A 25,059-nucleotide genomic window follows, 5' to 3' on the forward strand; every position below is an offset into this window, starting at 1 on the left:
GCTGTATTTTCCAGCCTTGGGAAGAAATATTCACTCTCCCCTTAGTAATCCTTAAAAGAATCATATATTCTCCTTTCTTTCCCTTTTCTTTTGTATTTCACTGGAGGATTTTATACTGCTTATTAATACTATCTGAAGAACATCACTTGTTACAAAGCGTTGTGGCCTCACCATTCACCTCATCATCAGAGGGTCTGATCTCATTTTTAATACAAGTATTCTCGAACTTTCAAAGTTTAAACTAGACATCATTCCTCTATGTCAGATAAACACAAATGCATCTTTCAAGGAAAAGATGAAAAAAAGATGATGCCACTTCTTGTCTAACTACACAAAAATAAATGCTTTTGAATCTGCGAAGCATAATAATAACAAAAGTGTATCCAGACCTCTCACTTTTTTTAATGGCACAGTTTCAGATATCAAAAAAAGTACTACTCTTTTGGGTAGAGTTCTTCAGTGAGTCTTAGGACATCTTTTGTACTTCTGTTTTGCACACAAGTCTAGCAAGCATATTATGCATTCAGAAGCTGTAACTTAATTCATGCTCATAATTTAGAAAATTTAATTTACATTACTGAATTATGTTTTATAAATATGATTGCTTCTAATTTCTTATTCACATATTGTACGGAACAGTCAATGCATAAACAATTTCAATGTCATTTCTCAGAGAATGCAGAAAAGGGACTTGAAGTAAAGTAATAGTATCAGTTTACACAGCAGACCAAAAAAAACCACTTTCAAAATATATGCATTTTAGGAATGGTCATTTACTTTGGCAGCTTGCATGAATCTAGATCCAAACACCAAGTACAGTTCTCTTTCATGTCTCTGAAAGGTATCAAGTAAAACGAGTAGAATTCTCATGATAGTAAAAAGAGTATTTACACTACTTTTTTAAAAAAACAAGTGAAGAATTGTAAAATACCACTTTAAAGGAAAAATGGTGTCACTTCATAGAAAAGCTCAAATCTTACAGTAATAGTACCACTTAGTTAAGTTCTGTGGACAATGAGATCCAGTTTTACCTCAATCTGTTTAGCATACGTTAATGCAGTGAGCTTGCTACACACCACAGGATGATTCTGTGTTCTTATTTTAAATGCTTTGGCTAATGCACATTACATGACATTAAAACCTCTCCAAGCAAGGCTTTAGTAACTATTATGTTTAAACATTTTAAAAAATTAAAAATAGTACCCATAGGAATAACATAATTTCTCATCTAAATATCAACCACCTAGTTCTGTGCTATTAAGACACTTCAAATTTCCCTTTGGTTTTGATATATTCCAACTATATGGTATTTTTTGTATATCAGTGTCACTAAAACTACCCAGCACATTCCAAGCATTATCAGTTTACTTCTGTAGATCAGTGAATAAAATTTATTTTAAGAACATTTCTTTAAATTCATCTGAATTCATTAACTGAAACTAAATCCACTTAATTCAAGAAAACCAGCAAGAAACTAAAAGCTTTCAATTACTGTATAAGTATTTACAGTAGTATGTCCAAAACATGTTTGTAGGTACATAGAAATCTTAATATAAACCTGTTAGAAATTGTATGCAGTCCACATTTAGACAAAGTAGTTTCTCTTCTAAACTGTTCAGCTGAAACTTGTCTAGATTTGTCCAAAGCTGTAAGTTGCAAGACCAGATTTTTTTAAATACTATGATGATCTCATTTTAAAAATTCACTGTATGTCGAGGGCTGTTTTTCATTCTTCAGCACTCGTGCTTACCACCCTGGAGGCTCTTCAGGACAAAATTTGATCTACATATAAAGTTTGATTATTTGATGAAATTTAACTTGCCACATACATATTAAGAACTACCTATTAAAAACCATATGTATTGAAAAGCTATAAAATCTACCAGTTCCTGTATGTAGCCATTTCTGAAAGATGAAGAAGGATAGGGTACAACCCTGTGCCAGTTAGGGCTAATGTGACGATTAAAAAAAAAGGTATTTAAGTATTTCATTCCAAATGACAGGACATATATGTATTCATTTTGTGAATGTACATATGAACTATCATCCAGAGATAAAATCTAATTGTATTCAATCCTCAAATCTTTCACAACCAGATAAGAACTGAAATTAGTTCTTCAAATTACCCTGACTTCCACATTGGTTTAGGAAAAAGCCCATGGTATATGCCTGGAGTTTGATGGTAAAAAAATTACCAAAGTTTAAAAATAAATCTAGTTTAGGAAAACTGAAATGCCTTCCAGTTTACCTGTTCATGGGAACTCTGCTTACTCATCTAGTTGGATTAGCTGAGGTATACAGACACAAACACCCTGCAAAGGTGGAGGATACAACTCTCTTCCCTAGACTTCAGGGCAAGATCTTGATCCCTGTGACCCAGGTAAGGCGCTCAGTTGCCAGGGCCAGCGAGCTGAACAGTGCCTTCCCAGTTATCATACACCATAAAAGATGTTCCAGGTCTCTGTCAACTGGCAAATGCTTCAGCATATATTAGACAGCATAAAGTTCCAATTAAGAGAAAAGATGCAAAATTTCTCTTTGTATCATTTATCTTTGCTAGGTGGAAAAACCAGAAGGGCCCACGAGTTTTTTGATGTTGTGTTCAGGATCTACTTGCAACAAATCTAAAAGAGTATCAACTTACAATAATTAATGCGGAGAAAACTACCTTGTGAGTAGATAAAACTTTTTTTTTCCAGAATAGAAATAGACAACATACTATCTTGCACCAACAACAGGGTAAAAAGGGAGAGAGGGCATAAAGGAGAATAATTCACAAGGTTGAAACAGCCTATATCTTTTAGTTTTCATGGTCTATAACCATGAACCTCTCTTTGCCCAGAGAGATGGTGGAAGCCCCATCCCTGGAATCGTTCAAGGCCAGGTTGGATGAGGGTCTGAGCAACCTGATCTGGTTGGGGATGTCCCTGCTCCTTGCAGGGGGGTTGCACTAGATGACCTTTGATGGTCCCTTCCAACTCTAACCATTCTATGATTCTATGATTCCATAACCTGCCACATGTGTGCACCACTGCATGAATCTGGTCCGATGACATCTTTCCATTGACAGAAACTCTTACCCAGAAAATCCATTTTATTCCATTTTACATGGACCAGGTTCCAGGAAGCCAAGTAAGTACTGTCACAGTCTGCCATAATACCATGATGCAGAAAACCCCAAAATACCCTACGTATATCCCAGACATTACAAATAAATCCATATGTACAGGCTACCTAAATAACACAATACAAAAATGTCCTTTTTCTCCACCTCAAGATTTGTCATTGAAGTCAAAGTCATGCTCAAGTACTTGAGTAGAACAAAGAGAAAGATGGGAATACCAGGAGGGGTGACGCATACTAGGGAAATACCAGGCCTTAGCGATAAAATGGAGCAACATGAAATCATCTGTGTTAACAGAAGGTGGGTGAGTGCCTTCCTGAGTCAAAAAAGACATACCTATTTTCAACTCCTTCGGAGATGTGGAAGGATAAAATCTACAAGGAGAGTGAGGATGTATTCCTCTCTTCTACCCTAACAATGACAAAATCACTGACTAAACAGAAGTATCTATTTCTTTCCTGGGCATGCAGAAAGATTCAGAGAAAAAGAGATTTAAAATGACCTGTGTGTCCTTTTTAAAGCCCACTTTCTTCTAATACAAGCATCGACTTTTTGCTGCATCCAAAGAATTCTCTGACTACTATATTCAGCATGTTAGACTTCCCTAGTACAATACTACACTACACTCTATTTTACAAAAGCCGCTCTAATTAAGCCTTTCAGGTTGGAATAGCATTCCTAGCTCCACCAACCTTCTAAACTGATTTTCTCGTAAGATTTCAATATACAAAATAAGTTTGGGCAACTTCTTGTGTTCTTTAAGAGATGAAGCACTGAATATTTACAGACTGAATACAAACAGCCAACTTTCAAACATTCTGTCGCTTAGCTCAGGGAGAGCCCATCAGTCAGTCGACTGCTTGCATCTAGCTTTGTTCAAGCTCCTTATTAAATCACCTGAAGCAACTTCTCCTTTTGCCAAGGTATGAATTATGAGCAGGTTCCTAGATCTTCAATCGCATTACTCCAGGACTTACATTGCATACACATATTTTTATACTTTTAAATACATTACAGCATTAACATTGCACAAATGCCGTGAACTCAAATGATCTCTGTGAGGGACATCACGTCTCAAAATATGGTGTACACTGTTCTAACATTTTAAACAAAAAATAAAGCCTTATTACTTATAAATTACTGCTAGATTTTCCTTCTAATAAATAATCTCAAATGTACTTGTCACTTAAATATTGGAGTAACATTACAGTATTTTTATCCTCCTTTCAAAATGTTATGGCAATTAATTCCATGATTTAGAATTCTATGAACAGGATGCCCCTTCACAATACCAGTTAAAGGAGGACTATTACATAATTTGTCTTTTCAACTCTCTACCACCAAAGACCTGCATTTATAATAGTTAATACAAAAGTATTACAGATGTAACAATTGCCAAGGGAAAAAAATACAGTAAAACTACTTTACTATAATTTTACTGAATACATTGTTCTCTGAAAATTAAATATTTTTATCAAATATTTGAACCTGTAAAAACAAAATATGAACAGTGAATGATGTGACATTTGGAATTCCTTTAAGAAATAAATGTTCAACTTTTTACCCCAAACCAAACCAGTCTTATCACAAATAAACACAGTGCCTTAAATGCCAAATCCATCCCTAAAATTACTTCGACAGATATATATATATACAAAATATATACAGTTTTACCTAACTATATAATATTGGTATAAAGGTACAGAAAGCACATACAAAATACATTGCACAGAATTAAAAAATAGGCACAGATTATAAACATACAGATTTTTTAACTTTATACGTATTGAGCACAGTTCATAAATACATCTCAAAATCTGAATGTTAGTTGGTACAATAAGATTCCCTTTACTCTTCTCTGATAATAAAACCCAATGTTTGCATTTACAGAAGAATTTTAACTCAAATACTTTAAAGCAAAAAAGCTTAAAGGCTAAGCAAAAAGCATTGTGAAGCTGATAACATTCTTCTCTAACTTAAGCAAAAAGCATTGTGAAGCTGATAACATTCTTCTATAATTTCTTGCCAATAACAATAGACCCTTCTAATTTCTCACTGCAAGATGCCTTAGCTAAATATAATTCATATGACTTACCCGCTCTTCGTAAGAAACAGCAGTTATTTTTCCTAACAGTACTCTTCCTAAATTCATCTTCACTTAATACGAAAAAAGCATTTCCTTAACACATCGGCTTCGCAAAGAGTAAACTAAAAAATTCAACCCCGTTCCATGCCTGTACATGCCAGTAAAGTTTAAAGGCATTTCGTATGAAGTTCTATTTTACTCCCTTTATGTTACCCATAGCAACAGGCCAATGCAGGAAGCTGTGGTTCGTCAGGGATTCAGATTAGATCTCAATTATCTCTCACCAGAAAAGCTACATCATTTTATATAAATCATGCTGATTGTCTTTTAAAACGGTTCCTATAACAAATCAGGAAAATAAAATGACGTTGAATTGTGTGATAGTCCTGTATTCAATAAAACAGATTTCCAAGACAGTTTTCAGAAAAAAAAAAAATTAGTTAATCACCCTAACATTAGTTATAGAAACATTTACATAGTAAACCACTATTTTCAGAGGTTTACATAATGCAAGCCAGAATAAAGCAGGACCTCAAACATTCTATTCTGCTTAACTTTTCAGTGGTTACCAATATATATTGCATGTAAAAATCCGCAGTACAAGGAAACTTGGCATATTTGGGTAAACCTAGGAGAAGCCTGCTGTCACTAAAGACAAAATTCTCCGTTCAGAAAGCAACTGATATTCTGCCCTTCCTTCCTCACTACCCGAGCCTGTGCTCAAAAGACAGTTCTGTGCACAGCGCCGTAAGAACAGAGAGCAAAACAGGCTGCTCGTAACGTAAGAGGGAAGTGCTATTAACCTGCCTGTCTTCAAGAGCTTGTGTATGGGAAGTAGAGGATTCCAAGAAATTTGCTGCTATTCACGAGTAAATAGCGATAGCATCTAAACCTTCCACTGCTGTTATTTTTTAAGCAAACAGGATACAATCTTCTGCTAAAAATACACACCAGAATTGCAAACTGGGAATGACTAGTGGGCATTTTTATGCAAGTGGGATGTCCTTAAAGCCAAGGTGGACTTACTAGTAGTAGTTTAGGAAAGAGGAATCTTCTCCCTTGTTCAATGCAGCATATGGAATCCTCCACATCCATACAGTTCCTAGGTTGAGCCCCTAATATAAAAACAACCTTATGAAGAAGGCAAGTATTACTCTGAACTTATATTGAGAGAAAATGAGGCAAAAAGAAGAGCCTTTATTCAAGATCTCACAGGACTGGCTTGCAAAAGCCCGTCCAAGTCTGCACATTTTCCTATTTTCAGACTTAGGATGAAGAGTCTTGGTTACCAGAAAAACTCCATCTTCTCAGTTTAATTTAAAGTTATCAGAGAAGGAATTTTAAGCTAATTGCAGATTAAAATGGAGGAACTATGCTTTAACAAGCATTCCAGAGACACACACAAATTGCTACAATGGACAAAGATAATTTTAAAATTGATTACTTGTTTGAATAGGCACACTACAGCACTTTAGAATGCTGTCTTCTACAAGTCTTTAATCCCATGAAGAAATGCAGTTGAAACAAATGGGTGGGTAGATAGGAAGGAATGTGTTTTACAAATTACAGCCTCCATTATTTTAGGGCTTAAGAAGCAAATCCCCTATGGTACTTGCAGAGCAGAACAGTTTTACTACATGTGGATAAGTATTAAAAAAATAATAATTCTATGAAGAAAAAATTCCAGAGCTGTTTAAAAACTGCATATTGCTTGACACTAAACCTAGTGAGATGCACAATGTATTTTCATTGTCAATACCTTCAACAACCAAACAGCAACACCATTACAAATATACAGGTGACCTGCAGAATAATGCTTACACTGGATAAGCAAAAAGCACAAATGGATCCAAAATGCCTGGAGAACTTTCCTATGAACACTCCTTTGGGGTACCACAAAAAAAAAAGGACTTTTATCAATAGCGGTTACTTAATGCTCAACCTAAGTTCTCTAGGAATCACCTAGGTAGAACAAATGTACTAGCAGAGTTTTAACAGGTGAGGATGTTACTCACAAGAACATAAGAATGATTAGGAGAAAAACGCTACATGCAATGGGATGGAGCTGGAAGACTAGCAGTTCACCAGCGCGACCACTGTGAACATTGTGAGGAACACTGTGTGTGGGCAGTGTTTTATACATTCTAGGCACTCATACTTGGCGTTATATACCTAATAATCCTTTAGTTTAAACAGACCTTTGGAGATGTTGATTTTATTTAGTTGAACTAAGCATTGCATGTCCACATTTTTTCCATACAGTGACTCTACCAGCACTGCAAACAAGCTCCACCAGTGAGACAGTACCAGTTAATGGTAATGGCTATGAAATGTCCTGCGACTCTGAAAGCCCTTTAAAAAAATTCATATCCCTCTACATGTTCACAGGTTATTTCAGCAGCTGCCAGATTCAAAATCTTGTGATTTTGTGTACCATATTTGTAAACCAGGCAGGCAACTCAAAGTTCAAAGGTCAAAAGCAGAAGGAATGTTAATTTGCAAAGCTATTAATGGAAAGTGTTAAAATATGACATAACAGCTTTAAAGACCTTATTCAGATCTACCAAAGACGACAGTTGTAAACCCACATCCATCTGCTTAGAAGCTAAACTGTGGGAAGGGGTAGAGACCCCAGATATAGTTGATCTGTTTTTCTCTTCTACCCTCCCTCCGCTTCCTGCTCTTATTTTCTTTTGCACATTTGTTTTCCGAGCAGCAAAAGCTGAAGAGAAAGACAGAATGACAGGAACCTTGGATAAGTTTTAACTTGTCAAAAGATGAATAGGATTTAATATATCCTTGAGTCCTAAAAGAAGAAAACACACACAAAAAAACACCAGGCAACTAGAAAGAGGCAATCCCCTGGACCAGCTCCTAGTCACGTAAATTCCTAAAGTAAACTTGACATTGGCAGAATGTACCATCCAAAATCTTAAATCTTATCAATACAGAGTATTTCTTTTCTTATCTCATATTACAGAAAGTAATGACTACTGCATGAAAGCCAGCGGAAAAAAAAATACCTATTAAGAATATGATTTAGCTCACTGACCCTAGTTACTGAAATAAAAAGCAGGAGTATTGAATAGCCTACACACAAATTAAGAAAATTTTGCTATTTAAAAAAAGAGGTTTATGTTCTAATTCTCCAAATTTTCTATAATCTGTCCAGATATATTTTTGTCAATTAATTGTCAGCTACTCAACAATACACAGACCCCATACGTGCTACTGATTAAAAGAGGGAAGATTCTCATATTTACATTGTGTTTTTTCTCTGCCAATTTTAAAGATAAGAGTCCTTCCTATTCCAAAGCAGTATTAACGGGAAATATTTTCAGGCCAAACTGTTTGGGATTTGTTCGTGTATGAATAACCGAAACACAAGCTCCCTTGCTAACCACCACGACTGCCCACAGAACAAACCCAGCGCGGGGAGGGCCCGGGGTGCGAACCGCTGCGCCGAGTGCCCCCTGCTGTCCGCCCGCGCACCGCGGAGCGTGAACCCAGGCAGCCCTGCACCCAGAGATTTACCCTAGAAACAAATATTTGGTTTGAAAGGCATACCATAAGCTTTGAAAAATACTTCTGTAGAGCCTGGCTGTAAACTGATGATAAAAAAAATAACACTTTTTCACACATGATTTTTAAATAATTATTATTTTTTTCCTTCTGTTGATCAACATTTTAAGACAACTGAATTCTCTCCACTAATAAGAACATGCAGCAACAGCACAACCTGCACATCCAGATGGCAGGTGACTTGCAGCCCAGCAGTAAATTAAAATTAAATTACATATTAAGGAGCATAAGATTAAGTGGCAGATCACTGAAACACATTAAGCTGCTTCTGAATTTCCTGCTACTGCAGATGGAGCCTCAAAAAATCAAAAGATTTTGAGGAAATCAATGTAAAACTGAGTATGAAAACTAATAATTTTTAAGTCAACAATGCATATATATCTTCCTAAGCCTTGCAATTGTTTCTTTCTCTTTTCATTTCAAAAACTGATGATTTTCTTCTATACTTCTAGCAGTAAAGACAATTATACTCTGAGATATATAAAGAATAAGACTATAATGTCAAAATTTAATAACACAGCTACGACCTTTACTTACGAAATACGTGTTTTCTGAGCAACAAGAAGCTAAAACTGGTCTGAAGTCTCTACACCTCAGAAATTTTGTATTCTATAAATATTTTCCATTTATTTTCAGTTATTTTAATAACTCACAGCATCTGGATTCTGTTTTATTGGATAAAAATCCAGCTGGCAGAAAAAAAAAATCACTTTAGCCGCACACCTTAAAAAACCATTGTTAACAATTAGAAGGTAACTTACAACTACAACATGACATTCTTGCTTTACGGAAAAAAAGTGCAAGTATAGTGAAAATTAAGCGAAATACTTATCAAAAACTTAATTACAGAAGTATTTGTATATCTACTATACTCACTCCACATTTTAAAAACAATACAATGCTAAAGAGAGATTTAAAATATCTCTATAAAATTGGTGTATTCTTAATTTCTTAACAAAGCTTATATAGAAATTCAACTTAAATACTTATACTTACAAACTTTGTCTCTTTAAAACCTCATTGAATCCTTAGAAGCATTATTTATCATTTCTCACTGTAAGATTTCTTAGCTCGGAAGACCACTCATTAAACCATATTCCTGTTTTCTGTTCGATTTAGACAAACAAAAAAACTTTATACTTACAGACACTTGACTATCAGTAAAAGTTTTCTCCATGTATAAGTAGTTTAATAGCTCATTGTTAAGAGACAGTCCCTTCAACTTTATGATTACGCTCTTTCAGAACACATATTTACTTCTTCCAGAGTCCAGTAAAAAAATGAGGCTTCTCTGTCTGTTGCCCTATCAACACCTCTCCCATTCTCCTCCCTCCCCAGCACATTCTCCGCCCTCAATACTGGTTCTGTATCTTCTCATCAAAAGGAACAGGCAGCTTTTAAAATGTTGTTTAGGCAGGTCCTGGGTAACAAAGCTTCTGTAAAGACAACAGCACGCTGCTGAGGAATCTGCTAATGTAAAATGCAGGCAGTGAGGGCCTACAGGACTCCGTCTGAAACGTTTGTCCAAACTTGTTTAAGATTGAGTCAACATCGTTTTCTCCTCCAAAGTATTCTCTTTTTTAATACATTCCCCTTTGATGAGTATGTTATCTGAATGAACTAGACTGCCAATCCCTATTAAAAATACTTAAAATATAATGTAAAAATACTTAAAAAAAAAAATTGTTAAAACTTGTAAGACTCACAGCAAATTTATTTCAGTTTCTGGCATGTAGGTACGTGTCTCGGTATGATTACAATTGTATGTATGCATATTATGCAATCTATCTCATCCTACCAAAATGCTCCATGTTCTTTTGAGTAAGCAGGGCATTGGCATTTACAAGGATCACGTTCCAAGTGAAACATGACTCTTGTAATTTTCAATACCACACCTACTCTCCAGACAGACCAGCAATATCTGTGTGTTTTCAGAAAGAGATGCACACACTTTCTGCCCAACAAGTAATGTTTAAATACCATCCTTCTGCAGTTCCTCAGACCGGAGTGAAACAGAGGATGGATTTTTACTGTATATATTTAATTATCAGAAGAACGATGAAATGTTTTGAGGATTTAATACTGAATAAAAAGCAGTAACTCATGTAGTAGAAGCGCCACAGCTGATTCCTTTTTTTTCTTTAAAAAAAAAAAAAAAAAACTTAACTGGACTGATAAATCCACAAAGATGGTGAAAATGAAATGGTACCAACTCCCAGCCAAAATCCCAGCAGTTCAAGCATGGAGACAGGGTCAGAAACAATTCACGGATAGCTACAGTGCTGTCATTTGTGCTGTATCTATTCTGTGATTATACTCAATTCAGTTCATTCAATAAGGCCTTAATTCATTCCCTAACATTAACCAGATCTCACAGAGCAAAAATCTCTCCTCATCCCCATTAGCACGTGACACGACAAAAGGACAGACCAGGTAACAGGAAGAGCAGCTGAGGGAGGGCAGGAACAGAGGCATGAAACCAGTCACCCAGTTCCTCTTTCCCACCCGGGAACTGCACGGGCAATCTGTTCTGCAGCAGCAGCTCTGCCCAGTAAAGCTGCAGATGCCCTCTCCCTCAGACAGCTGTAGCACAAACCGTAAATGCTCCCAGAGCCCACGGCAGTTACGCTGCACTACACACACAAAAACACTAGGAGATACTACCGTCAGCAAGCCCGTGGCTTTACAAACAAACAAGTTTACACCAAGTGAAAGGTAACGCAGCCTCCCGTGCTGAGAGTGCAATCCATCATCCCACAGTTAAGGAGAACCAATGTCCATCCTTGAGTCTAAGGACATAAGAATCAGTTCAACACACAGGTTTATCGAACCCAGTATTATGTTTCCAGTAGTGGCCACACATGGATGTCTACTGAAGAACAGCACAAGGCAACATACAGGACATTTCCGTGATGACATTCTCCCAGACTCCAGGTATTTTTAGTTCAGGATACTTCCTGAATCTGGTGTGGCTTGTCTCCTTAATAATCCCCAGTGGCTCTCTTTTCCAAATACTTGTCCACTTTTCCCCCAGGACATGCAAATTTCTTGCATCCACAGCACTCAGTGGTGAGGTATCCCACAGACCGACTTACCTCCTGCACGAACAATCGTGTTCTTCTGTTTGTTTTGCTCCCGGCTCCAGCTACCTTTAATTAATGGTGCTGACTTCTTGTCCCGAAGGAGACAGTGAGCAGTCAATCCCAGCTACTTTTTCTATGCCACCCATGATTTTGTACTCGTTACACCTTTCTGAACCTTTTCCACTTCTAACATATCACAACCTTTATGAAATAAAGAGACCAGACCATAACATTCAAGGTGTGGGAAAACCACAGATCTGTACGATGAAATCATTATATGGGGTTTTTTCCCTCTATTCCATCCCTAATAATTCATAATGTAGGATTTTATTTTTTTGAGCTGATATTTTCATGCAACTGTCCCTTGTAACTCAAAGACTTCACTTCTGAGAGGAAACACTCAGCTCAGAGACATATATATATCATTTGATATATGAAGCTAGGACTATTTTGCCTCATTTGCATTGCTTTCCATTTATCTGCATACATTTTCATCTGCCATTTCATCGTCCAGTCATCCAGTCTTATAAAAGTAGTCTGCTCTCATTTTCAGACTGCTCTTGTCCTTGTTACCTTAAGTAACTTTACCTCACTGCTCACCTTCTTGGGAGGAGCCTTAAAAGATGCTCTTGATTCAACAAGTGTAACATAAGAAACTGCAGCAAGGGCCAGCCTTAAGCAGCAAATAATTCTGAGTTTCAAAAACGGACCCCAGTGCTGTAAGCCATTACTCTGCCTTAATGCCAAAGGCTTAACATGCCTCATGAATTAGACTCAGGGGAGCAGAGCTTTAGTCCAAAGAGAGCAAGCCCAGAATGCTAGGAACCAAAGCTTATGGAGAAAGACACCCCAGGAGGTTGTTTGCCTACCGAGAGTCCCAATCAAGCAAGCTCTGACTTTTCATCACTACGCAAAGAAACCAGAACCAAAGGAATGGAGCTAAAACCAAGGTCCAACACCTTACATTGCTGAACTAAGGGATATGATCCCTCTGCAGCTTGAGGTAGTTACCTTAACTTGTTCACCCTGGCTGATCCTTGTAGTTCCACAAAGGTGACTGCATCAGAGATGTTGACAGCTTATTAAGTCACTTGTGCCCATTTAAGCATACATCTTAAGAATGGTGGTACTGGCTACTCACAAGAAGTAAGGCCTGCTGCCTGGGGATTTAAGCAGAATACACGTTCGCATCTAATCCTTGAGAGCATTTACTGTGCCTCTGGATCTGCAACAGAAATTGGCTTGTGTTGGAGAGCCAAGCCCAGAGACAATAAGGCTTGGACAGCACTTGAGTAGCAGGGTCAGACAATGTACTGATTGCTTCCTCAGGGAGAAACTTCTCCATACAGTGCCTGCTGTCTTTGCACATATGGGAACTGAATTCCCTATGGAATCCATCCTAGGCAACACTGTTGGTTTCTTCTCAGGCACCAAAGTTTGGGATGAGCACTGCTGTGATGAGCACTGCCATATGTACCTCACAAAGAAAGCTGAGATGAGATCCAGCTCTCAGCATATTTTCTGACTACTCTGCTTTGTACATGCAAAATTTACATGGCAAACTTCTCCAGAATCTGAAGTAAAGAAAATAACCCAAAAGCAGCAGAAAAGAGTAAACAGAAAAATTACAAAAGTATGGTCACTTTACAAATTGCAATAACAGAAGACAAATCCCAATATTGTCAGTGTCTGGAAAAAAAAAAATCTCACAGTTTAACATTCTGGACTGTATCTAGACATAAGTACCTTCACTTCACTACAAACCAGAGCTTACACACAACTGTACTCATCTGTTGACCAAGCCACCTTTGTCAGATACTTTACAAAACAGTGTGAAGAACATAAGAACTTTCCATGATAAAGTCTATAAACCTAAGGAAAACAAGACCAAGAGACACCGTAGGCATCATCCAGAATAAGATGATAGTAAACTACTGACATACTGGCTGTATCTGTACTAGTCAAATCAATAGCACCGTAAGCTACTGCATCGTTCCAAAGACAGCTGGTGCTTTCTGGCCACTATCACACCACCAAGCTCTCCCAGCCTCCTATCAATGAAGCTGGTTGCATCCAAACTGCCTCTTGGGCACAGGGATGCTAGCTATTAGGCCTAACCTGTAAAACATGTCCAAAATCATTTGAGGCAACACACTGGCTGGCCCAGGACGAAGCCACACAAATGACAACTCTAACAATGTGACAGCACGAACACTGCAACGCCTGCTTGCCCGTGTCCTGGCAGCGTTTCATTTACCGGCACAGGTGTGCAGCCACTGTGCAGCACAGCCCATAAGCAACTCCAGCCAGGACTGTAGCAGTCAAAGGTCTGAACAGAGCAGAAGAACGCCTGGCAGAAACCACTAGATGCTTTCAAAGCCTTACTGATCAGCTCCATGACCACATACGCTACAGTAATTCAAGGTAAAGAACTCAATGTTTCATGTCATGACTGACTTACACTACTTAAAGCTATATATTATAGCTCAGCAAGAGGGTCTGGGCTATTACAGCAAGTGACTGTAAAATCACTTAGCACACATCTTAGGCTTTGCAGTGGTTTAAAAACTGGTGGCATGCTCCAAGAAAACAGCATCTGTCAGTCACTGCTACTCCACCGAGCCACACCAGACAGGTTCCAGCAAAGGGAAAAGAGAAACAAAGAATTTAGGCTGTGGTCACAGATCCATGAGGCTTCCAAAACAGCAGTGTTAGGGGCTGGACTGTGTTAGCGTTCCCATTCCAGAATATCCGTATATGAGAAAGGAGTAGCCCTTTAAGAACTCTATTACTAATATGCTAAAAATGCAGAACTACCCTTTACATACGAAAATGGAGATTTTATTCTTGCATGCAGTTTCATTTCAGAACTGGCCTTTTCTCCACCTTCATGAAAGCAGACAGCAAAACTGTCAACTGGTCAGTGACATCTTAGATGAAAATTAGGACAGAATATATTCAAAAGATGCAATACTTAAAGGAAGGTAGTACGTGGTAGAACCTGTGTATACTGGCAGTCCAAGGCAAGTTATCATAAGTTAAAAAAATAATGAAACCTAAGACAAAAATATACATTTTTTTCAAATTTTAAATTCACAATTATAAGCTGAGAATGAAGAGGCCTCTTGATTTAAATCACGTAATTATACTAGCCAGACTGGTGGCATTGTGGCCGTGGTGATGACCTAAGGTGAAGCAAGCTCTGCAGGGAGAGTTAATACTTTTTTTTTAGATCAACTGACAGGGTGGGAAAAGTTCGGGGCATGTTTAGCTCTTCTTGTCTGATTTTCCTAGTATACTAGTTGGACTAATATAAGCTATTATCTCCCTGTGTAAGCTTTGTCTGATTATTTAAATCAGTCAAACAAAGACAGGTACCCACTTAAAAACTCATTATTAAGTCAAATGAGCATTTAGGGGGTTTTGCCACCCACAGATGCCAAATCTAATATCCAGTAGAGACATGTCATTCATTAGTATAAAAACCTCATACCAAAGAGATGTGTTGTATGCTTTCAATTAGCAGATGAAATGCAAAAAAAAAGTTGCTTTAGCGGAATTAACAAAACAGAAAAAAAAATCAAGCATTATTATCTATAATAACAGCTAATAATACTACATTATTAATGGTTATAATTAAGATAGAACATTCTAACAAAATTCCTCATACTGATTTTTAAAAGGAATGTATGATACATTACAACTTTGAAAACATTACTTAACTCTAGAAGTTTGATCCAAGTGTTCTTTTTCATATAGGATACAGCTTTAAGGTTTCCAAAACAGGATGAGAACAAGAAGTAAAGCAGCAACAGACATCTTTTTTGTCCTGATATTTAGGTAAGAGAATTAGTCTTTAGTTTTAAAAAGACCACTACATTAAAAGATTAGTTAACAATACTCAAAGAGCCTGACACTTGTTTGCCTAAGATATTATGTCTCTCACGATACTATTCTGCCCTATTTTTAACCACAGAAAAATACCAGAAGTACAAGTGCCACAATGATCTTCAGGAAACACAACAGCTTTGAATGTTCTCCTTGGTGAGGAGGAACCTAAATCTGTTGACTTCACAGGAATACTGCAAGGGTACACCATTTTTACAGACCTCAAGAAAAGTTAAAAGCATGAATGGAATAAGGTACAGTTGAAAGTGATATGGAATCTGATTCCAAAACCGTTGACGAGTAAAAGGATTACTCTGTTTAACATAATTTTTTTACAAAGGTAGTGTTCTAGTCTCTGCAGTCTCACAGAGTCACCTTTAACGTATTTATAAATCTACAAACAATGTCTTTGCCAGGACAGAATTGTGCAGGAGGATGAGAGTAGTGGCACTTACCTACAGGGAAGAAAAGCAGAAAGAAAGATAGGAGCATGCTCTCTCATTAGTCCAAATATTAAATAATCTGAAATCATGGCAAGTTCCATTTAGCTTAAGCTACACCTTGCAAATATGAAGCAGCAAACTTGCTATAAAGTAAAATTGGTGGAAATCACAGAATTTTAACATGGTTGTTAATGGACAGTATTTCATAACTATTATAAATGATTCACACAGGAAGACTTTTTACTACATACAAAATAGGAATTTGTTCTTAATACAAGCAGATTTCTTGGAATTTAATAAAGAAAAAGTTCTAAATACATTTATTGTGAAAACAACATAATTAAGGCATATACTAGGCTCGCTGATTTTCTGAATTCAATTCCAACTTACAAGATAATCACATTCAGCCCTGGCATGAATAAGCACAATTTCCACAGTTCAGAAATAAAATTGTGTATTTTGTGTTTTGTGAGACATTTTCCATACCATAGTCATAGCATAACTGCATCCGTTAATTTTGCACTCTCCTCCTATTTTGATCCCTGCAGATTTAAAATAATCTTCCATTCAGGTTCTATTAGTAAAAATAGCACCCAGTGGTTAATCCTACAAACTTCTCTGTTTTCTTCTATGTATAATACAGCTTCTGCAGGTAAGAGGAAAAATGCTTAACTGTATCGTTATAGCTAAGTCTAACCTTATAAGAATATTGTCTGTACATGTATAGGCAGCCATAATATAACAATTTAAAAGAAAAAGTGAAATATTATCTTGCAATCATTGCTTTTCTTTATTAAAATTATATATATAAAAATATGTTTTATTCTTGGATAGAGTTAAAAAAAAAAAACTGCAAAGAAATCACGCCACCTTATGGCAGAAGACAGCAAAACTAACGGCTAGTACTTCACACGCCACAGCTCCAAAGACAAGAGGAATACATTCATACAAAAAAAAAACAAATACAGCCTTCTTCAGATCCATAAGCAAATGAACAGTGTTCAGCACATGCCCATGAAAGAAACTGCATGGAACCTGCTTACACTGCGCAATTTAGAAGACTAAGTTGGATGCCAGCAGGAATCAAACCCACAAGCTCAGAGAAGCATACTCATTTTCAAACTTCATGTTTGGGTTAGTACCTTATCCATTCTGCCAAGATAACTGTAAAGAACACAAAAGCAATGAGTAGCCTATGTAATATGTTCATGATAATTATTTCAAAGGTGGAGTCTCTAAGAATTTCCTGGTATTGTTATTTCCTCTTCCAGCAACTCTAAATAGACGGCCTGAAATAATCTAAACGTGTACTGACAACATTGTGTTCTACTATGCTTAGTGTAACAGTACTTGGGAAAAGTGCTGCAGTAGCAACGTTAAAGTTGGAATCAAAATCAAAACACCTCAATGCTGTTTTACTTTGACTTACAAAGATTTTTAAATTCTTCTCTGGGTTGGTATTTCTCCTGGTGGCTAGGATATCATTCTCTTATGGCATGCAGAGGGGAAAAAAAGATATTTCAAAGTGAAAAGAAACAACTGAGAGAGAGCAGCCCACACCCAAATAGCTCAATGTACCAAGGGCATTCATCTAAATACAGATTTTAATACAGATTATTTCTTTGTCCAATTTATACTGTGACATAGAATGTAAGTTTCCCCGTCCAAAGTAACAGCTTTTAAGAATTTAAGAGCCTCTCAGTCCTCTTAATCCCTCCTGTTGGTGCTACTCAATTTATATACACTAACAAATAGCAGCTAAGACATAATGAGAGAAAAATGGACTTTTTAGGCCAGTGACTATGACATCTTTCTGAAATTACTGGAAAGTAATTACCAAGTCCCTATTTTAATGAATATTTATGCAATGTAAAACAGCTCCTACAACAGAAATTAAATTATACCCTTGCTGTTCAAAATAAGAGATGTGCACATACATCTCTGTGAAATTTGAATCTGGAAGAACATGGCATGAACCATGTTTTTCCTATTGCACGTGACTAACTAGCACTAGGCTCTTAAGATATTCTGAGAGGATTCTCTCTTACTGTGACCAGAAATTCTGTCAAAACAGGTAATACATAGTAGCAAGCTTTTTTAATTTAGAAGAATCACCATTTTACAATGAAGAAAGATATAGCTAGATGGTTCCCAAAGAGCTCTATCCAGAGGATCTTGCTCTGTTTTTTAAAGTTATGTACTTGCTGCATGAAAGTTTTGAGTGCAAAGAAATGAAAAATTATTTTCCATGACTAGGAAAAAACCAAAACACTTAAAAGCTTCACACAACAAAAGAGAAATAGACCACAATGAAAAAGGTCCTTTAAAACATCTGAGAAGTAATTACAGTTCCTACCTGCATTCCCTAAGCACGCCAGCAGCTCCTTCCATATATTCTGTTCCCTAAAAATCCACCGAGTTCTCCTCTCCTTTAGTTCCGAGTCAGTAAAATGCTGTTTCTTCCTACATTTTCCCACAGCAGGAAACTCAGAGTATCTCCCTCTTTCCTCCTCCCATCTCAAATGCTTTTTAAACACCTCCTTCCCATTTAGAGGAATCAGTGTGCCACATTCCCTCCCATGCTGAAGAGCAGTGTAATATGTTCCTATCCCAAGAGCTCCACACATATTTTTGTTTCTCCCCAACAACAAACCTTCTTCCAAATAAGCATGATAAAGGGATAAGGGAAAAATCTCTCTATTCACCTTCACATTGCTATGGGTCAGGTTTTCTCGAGAAGGCACACTAGAAGAGAAGATCTAATGAAGTCATATTCCTACGGCTGGTTAAAGGAGGCTCTCAGCAGAGCAGGAGGAGCAGTTTTTAAAATTCAGATGGCTTTTCATTCCTCATTTTCACCAAAATCAATCAGGTTTTGCCACTGAGGCCCAGGTATCAGCTGATGGTATACCAGATGGGAAATGGCATTGTTATACTACACTCAGAAACACTCAAAATCACCATAACCAATAACCAACACCAAGTTGATGAGGAATTCTCTTCTCTCAACTGCTGACATATAAGGAGGAAAAACCTATTTAAGTATTTTTTAAAAACTTTTCCATATGCAGTAAGCTATGTTGCTTAGAAAGTTACGTAAAGAGCTTGGTCCAGCAATAAACATAACCCTCCAAAATTTTCTCAATGCAATGATCATCAGCTGAATGAAAAAAAAAAACAAGAATATGACAAGCATTTGATTTTTATATGATATCATGATACAATTATTTCTAAGCTATGATTAAAATTTTCATCAGCAAAACTGTACTGTTTTGCTTTACATGACCAGTTGTAATTGGCAAAATTGGTAAAATAAAGTCAAAATTCCCCACAGAAAGAATGGCCACTGCTGACATCAATGTAAACTATTAAAGACACACTGAGAAACTCAGATAATACCTGAAATCTGTATTCCCCTCACATAAATGCCATATAATGATTACTAACTTTATTACACTACGGATATTACTTACTTTCTATCATTAATGATCAGCATTAACTACTGTAAGTTCCTCTCCAGGACTCAGTTTTAAGTGAAAGGTAATTACCTCAAGGTCATCCAGAGAACGAGTAATACTAAATCGCTTAGATCTTCCAAATGATCTTCGAACAGAAGAACGTGGAGGAGGAGCCTGATTTAATCCCATTGGATGTCCAAACTTTGCACCCTAAACATAACAGAAAATATGTATTATTATTTTACTTAATTGTAGTACATTGCTGATCATAGCAACAGCATCTGAACTTCAAGCATCAATAGGTACAGAATTCCAAGGAGATGGATTTGCAAACCTGTACCAGGACCACAATTTCAACACAAGTTGGTCACTTGCCATGTCCCTGTAAAATAATGTATTAAAATCATTGAAGTTATGCCTTTTTCAGTCTCAAGTCAAATATCATAAATATACAGCATTAAGGTACTGTATAAACACAAGTCATCAGTTAAGTTGCTGCATGTCAGTATTAGTAGACAGAGCTTAATTAAAAGCAAGACAATCCTACTTCTTTACTGTCTTTACTCAAAAACATTTACAATGACAAAATATTTGTTCTTTCTATAGGAAATTACCATCCGAGAAATCACCCCACTTGGCTTCTGCGGGAATCTTTCTCCACACTTTTAAAGATCCCACTTTCACTACCCTTTTTTAAAAAAGGCTTCCTAAAGTCCAACTTTTTAAATCACACATTACAAAATGCAGGAACTTTTGTTCTGAGGAAACAAACTACCTCACTTGGATGTTCCATCACTAGAATTGGGGCTGCAATAATTAAATCTAATGGTTTTCTCTTTTCCCCATAATCATACTCTTTCTCCTTAAAAAGTCACCAGATGTCAGTTAAGCTTCAACAGCCCAGCATGTGCATATCTAGTTTATGCCAAATGGCAAAATGTAAGCTTACAAGGAAGAGTAGGCACACAGTCGGTGACTGGTGCTAAGCAGATGTACATAAACTCGCTACATTATGAAAAACTTGTGATTACATGCCTGAAATTTTGAATTCCTTTCACTGCAACATCCAATGTGGGGAAAATTCCTCCCTGTTTTCTGATACTTTTTCACCTTAGAAAACAACAGAGTTTAATTCAGAGTAAATTTTCTTCAATTTCATTTGAGCATATTTTTTTATCACAGTAAACCTACAAATAGATTTATTAGTACTGCTAACTACAGGCCGGTCAGCCTCAACTCTGTGCCTGGCAAGGCCATGGAGCAGATTCTCCTGGAAACCATGCTAAGGCACATGGAGAGCAAGGAGGTGGTTGGTGACAGCCAACATGGCTTCACCAAGGGCAGATCGTACTGACTAATTTGGTGGCCTTCTATGATGTGGTTGTAGCATCGGTGGACAAGGGACGAACAACTGATATCATCGACCTGGACTTGTGCAAGGGATTTGACACTGTCCCACATGACATCATTGCCTCTAAACTGGAGAGACATGGGTTTGACAGACAGACCACTCTAGCAATAAGGAATCGGCTGGATGGCTGCACTCAAAGAGCGGTGGTCAACAGCTCAATGTTTAGGCAGAGGCTGGTGATGAGTGGTGTTCCTCAGGGGTCGATATTGGGACTGACTCTGTGACACAGACAGTGGGATACAATGCACCCTCAGCAAGTTTGCCAAAGACACCAAGCTGTGTGGTGCTGTCAACATGCCTGAGGGACAGGATGCCATCCAGAGGAAACTTGACAGGCTGGCATGGAATGGCTTGAGAGCAGCCCTGAGGAGAAGGACTTGGGGGTGCTAGTGAAGGAGAAGCTCAACATGAGCTGGCAATGTGTGCTTGTAGCCCAGAAAGCCAGTCGTATCCTGGGCTGCATCAAAAGAAGTGTGGCCAGCAGGTCGAGGGAGGTGATTCTCCCCCTCTGCTCTGGTGAGACCCCACCTGCAGTACTGCATCCAGCTCTGGAGCCCCCAGCATAAGAAGGATATGGATCTGTTGGAGTGAGTCCAGAAGAGGGCCACGAAGATGATAAGAGGGCTGGAGCCCTCTCCTATGAGGACAGGCTGAGAGAGTTGGGGTTGTTCAGCCTGGAGAAGAGGAGGCTCTGGGGAGACCTTATAGCGGTCTTCCAGTACCTAGAGGGCCTACAAGAAAACTGAGGAGGGACTTTTGACAAGGGCAAAAATGACAAGGGGTAATGTCTTCAAACTGAAAGACAGTAGATTTAGATTAGATATTAGGAAGAAATTCTTCACTATGAGGGTGGTGAGGCACTGGAACAGATTACTCAGAGAAGTTCCAGATGTCCCATCCCTGGAAGTGTTCAAGGCCAGGCTGGATGGGGCTTTGAGCAACCTGGTCTAGTGGAAGGTGTCTTTGCCCATGTCAGGGAGGTTGGAACTAAGTGATCTTTAAGGTCCCTTTCAACCCAAACCATTCTATGATTCTATGAAATTTCACATTCACCACCCACTCAATACAAAGTAGAGAAGAGCATCGAGAATATTATACAGTCTCCTTACTGCAATAAAAGATAAACTATCCAACAGAAAATGTCTGCCTGTTTGCCTATTCCTATGGACTCAACACTATTCTTCAGCAACAGGGCTCTACTGTCACCAGTATTCACAACAGACTTCTGTTTAAAAGCTCATAGAAGTTTCAAGACATAACACAGTAAACAGGAATCTAGATCCAAAGGATGTTGCAGGGTTCATCACTGCAACAGGCTGAGACCCCAGCTTCTTCATTCATTATAAAAGTGATCCATTTTCATACAAAATCTCCTTCCCTCCCCATTTTCAATTTACTAAGGTTTTTTTTCTTACTGGCTGAGAAGAAAATTGGATGGGTTCTGCCAAAGAAAACTGGAAAGCTAGCAACTGGAAATTGGTTTCTAAGTTTTTTAAGAGAACATAAAAAAGTACAATATAAACAAGCTAAGATGGCTTTTGTTAAAATGATGACCTGAATGTGAAGATAGGAAAGTTGCTCTCTGTAAACGTTCACAGGTAGCACTCACTGGAATGAGGACAGGTCCTGTCCTTCTGAGCCACTTTTAAAATCATCTGTTTGTCCAGATAGGTGTCACTAAAGCAGTTCTCACCTGGCTCATACCTTACAGTCACAGCAGTCTGTCCTGTCTGAACTGAAAGCTTCTATCTAATGCAGTAATCTGTGTCAAACAGCGAACTCCACACTAACCCCTCACTAAATTCAGCAGTATCCATTACTGTTACCGCATAAGATCTCAAAACACTAACATGGCTCCTCCCACATGGGTACGTTCCTGTTAAAGCAGCATGAATACCTGTGTACAGCTACCAGGTTTCACCACTAGCCAAGTACGACCACACTGGTTTCGCAATTTTTTAATTTTTAATCTGTGAATTAGTGAAAAAACTATCAGACTACAAATAGCTCAGCAAATTCTAAGGCTAGTGAAATTAATGACATCATTAGTGCGAGTACAATGGGTATGTTGAAACTAATGAAACAGATACACAGTATGGATTTTGCTTAATAGCCTTTCCTGTATTTCTCAAAGCAAGATGCATCCCTTGGAGGACTTCATGTTTCATAAAAGAAAACTGGTGAAAGAAAACAAAATTAAAAAAAAAAAAAACTATTAATAGCAATCATATCTATTTTGAATAACAAATACAATTTCACTCTTCTTCCTAATTCAGACCAAAAATAATAGAAACTGTCCAGTATATGTTTAGTCATATACAATTCTGTGAGATTAAGACATAAAACTAGAGAACATACACTCAAAAATTTTTGAAAAACAGTAACATTACAAATCTAAGGAAGAAGAATAAACTGCCTGCAGAAAAATCTAATTAGATTCCACTGACGAGCAGACGCTAGATAAGATTAATTATCACCAGATGCCCCATTTTCGAAGTAAATGCTGCTTATCTATTTGTGGTCAGAAACATAACAAAAAGAAAGAGAGTGGACAACAAACACTTGCAAATTGTGTGGTAGTAGAAAAGAGAACAGTAAATTAGTATCCAATCAAAATTTGTATTTGCGGTTTTTGACATTCTTATACAAATTTACTACTGAGCCCTGGATGGAACTGTAAATATAAGAGCAGGGGAAGAAAAGACCCTGAGAATATAATCGTGCTTAAGAAACAATTACAAAATTCACTGAGCTAACCATTTCCCCAACCCCTTTGGATAACAATTGCAATTAGGAAAACATTTTCAGCTGACAAAAATCTCTTCCTTGCTCTGAAGAATCCAATTAATAACCTAGGAAATTAAGGAAGACATTGCTAAAAAAAAAAAAAAAAAAAAAAAAAAAAGACTACGGTTCACAAAGTATTTCATTTCCTAGTGATGGTGCTGAGAAGTCTGCCTTTTCATCCTCTCTTGACTCTATTCCAGACATTCAGACTATGGAGGCAGACCTCCTTCTGCAGATCAATTTAAAAAATTGCCTTGCATACACACATGCACACCAATCAAGAAACAAGCACGTAGCTTAAGTAAATAGCAGCAACATTTTGGCAAATGGTTTTCATGGGACTCTAAAGAGCTGGAAATAAAAGCATCCGTAACTTGAAGAGAGAACAGCCATTGCAACCAGAATGAACTAATCAGCATGGCTAAAGAAATCCACAATATTTGAGCAAAGACAGACTGCTAGTGCAGTGACTGATATTAATGTAAATTTTGCGTCTGTTAGCCATAAAGAAATTATTGTACTTCTAAAAGCCTTTATTAGACTAGTAAGCAGATATTAAAAAGCATTAAATGAACCTAAAAAAATTTCAAAACAGTACACTATATGACCAACAAAAGGCTGTTTCATTCACTGTTACCTGCCAAACAAAAACATGGGCTGTGGGGTTTTTTAAATACAGATTAGCTAACAAGTGCTAGAACTATTTACTATCATATCTTAAATAGTCTCTTCCTGAAACACTATGCTGCTGAATCTATAAAAGAAAACTCTAAAAATATCTAGAGAGTCAATAAAATCTAAGAAATCCTATCACAGAACAGTATTGGAAACTAAAGTCCATCTGATACCTCACTAAGTGTCTTCATTTTAGGAACCAGAAACAGAAATGCATAAAATTTGTGAAAAGAAGTTGATTAGTGAAAAGCATGTGCTACAGCAATACACCCTCTGCATTTTGCCATACAGATAACTCACAACTCTGCTACCACTTATCTATCATGGTGAGAGTACAAAAGAACATCTCTCTAAAAGCCTTTATCTTGTTATGATTTGGCAGATGGAGAGGAAAAACAACAAAGGATTACAGGAATTAACACACTGATGCTCTAAAAAATCCGTTCCTTTTTCTATTTTTTAAACAAAAATTGTGAACTACCCTGGACTGAAATACCAGTTAAATGTATAACCGTAAGAGAA

The 25,059-nt window shown here is 37.3% G+C and overlaps 1 protein-coding gene across 6 annotated transcripts in view; it reads right to left on the minus strand.

Annotated features, from left to right (window-relative positions):
• RGS12 (regulator of G protein signaling 12) overlaps positions 1-25,059 on the minus strand; it is a 90,259-nt gene that overhangs the window by 46,249 nt on the left and 18,951 nt on the right. For 4 of the 6 annotated variants that reach the window (XM_086746691.1, XM_086746687.1, XM_086746689.1 and 1 more), the window contains exon 3: positions 19,755-19,874. In XM_086746691.1, coding sequence (XP_086602817.1) covers positions 19,755-19,874 — 120 coding nt within the window. Of the gene's footprint in view, positions 1-5,219; positions 5,981-9,936; positions 10,040-19,754; positions 19,875-25,059 lie in introns of those variants that run through there. The other 2 variants (XM_086746690.1, XM_010118041.2) reach the window with 2 other exon arrangements.

The sequence above is a fragment of the Chlamydotis macqueenii genome, chromosome 4 (genome assembly GCF_036417535.1).
Source record: "Chlamydotis macqueenii isolate bChlMac1 chromosome 4, bChlMac1.mat, whole genome shotgun sequence".
Classification (NCBI taxonomy): Eukaryota; Metazoa; Chordata; class Aves; order Otidiformes; family Otididae; genus Chlamydotis; species Chlamydotis macqueenii.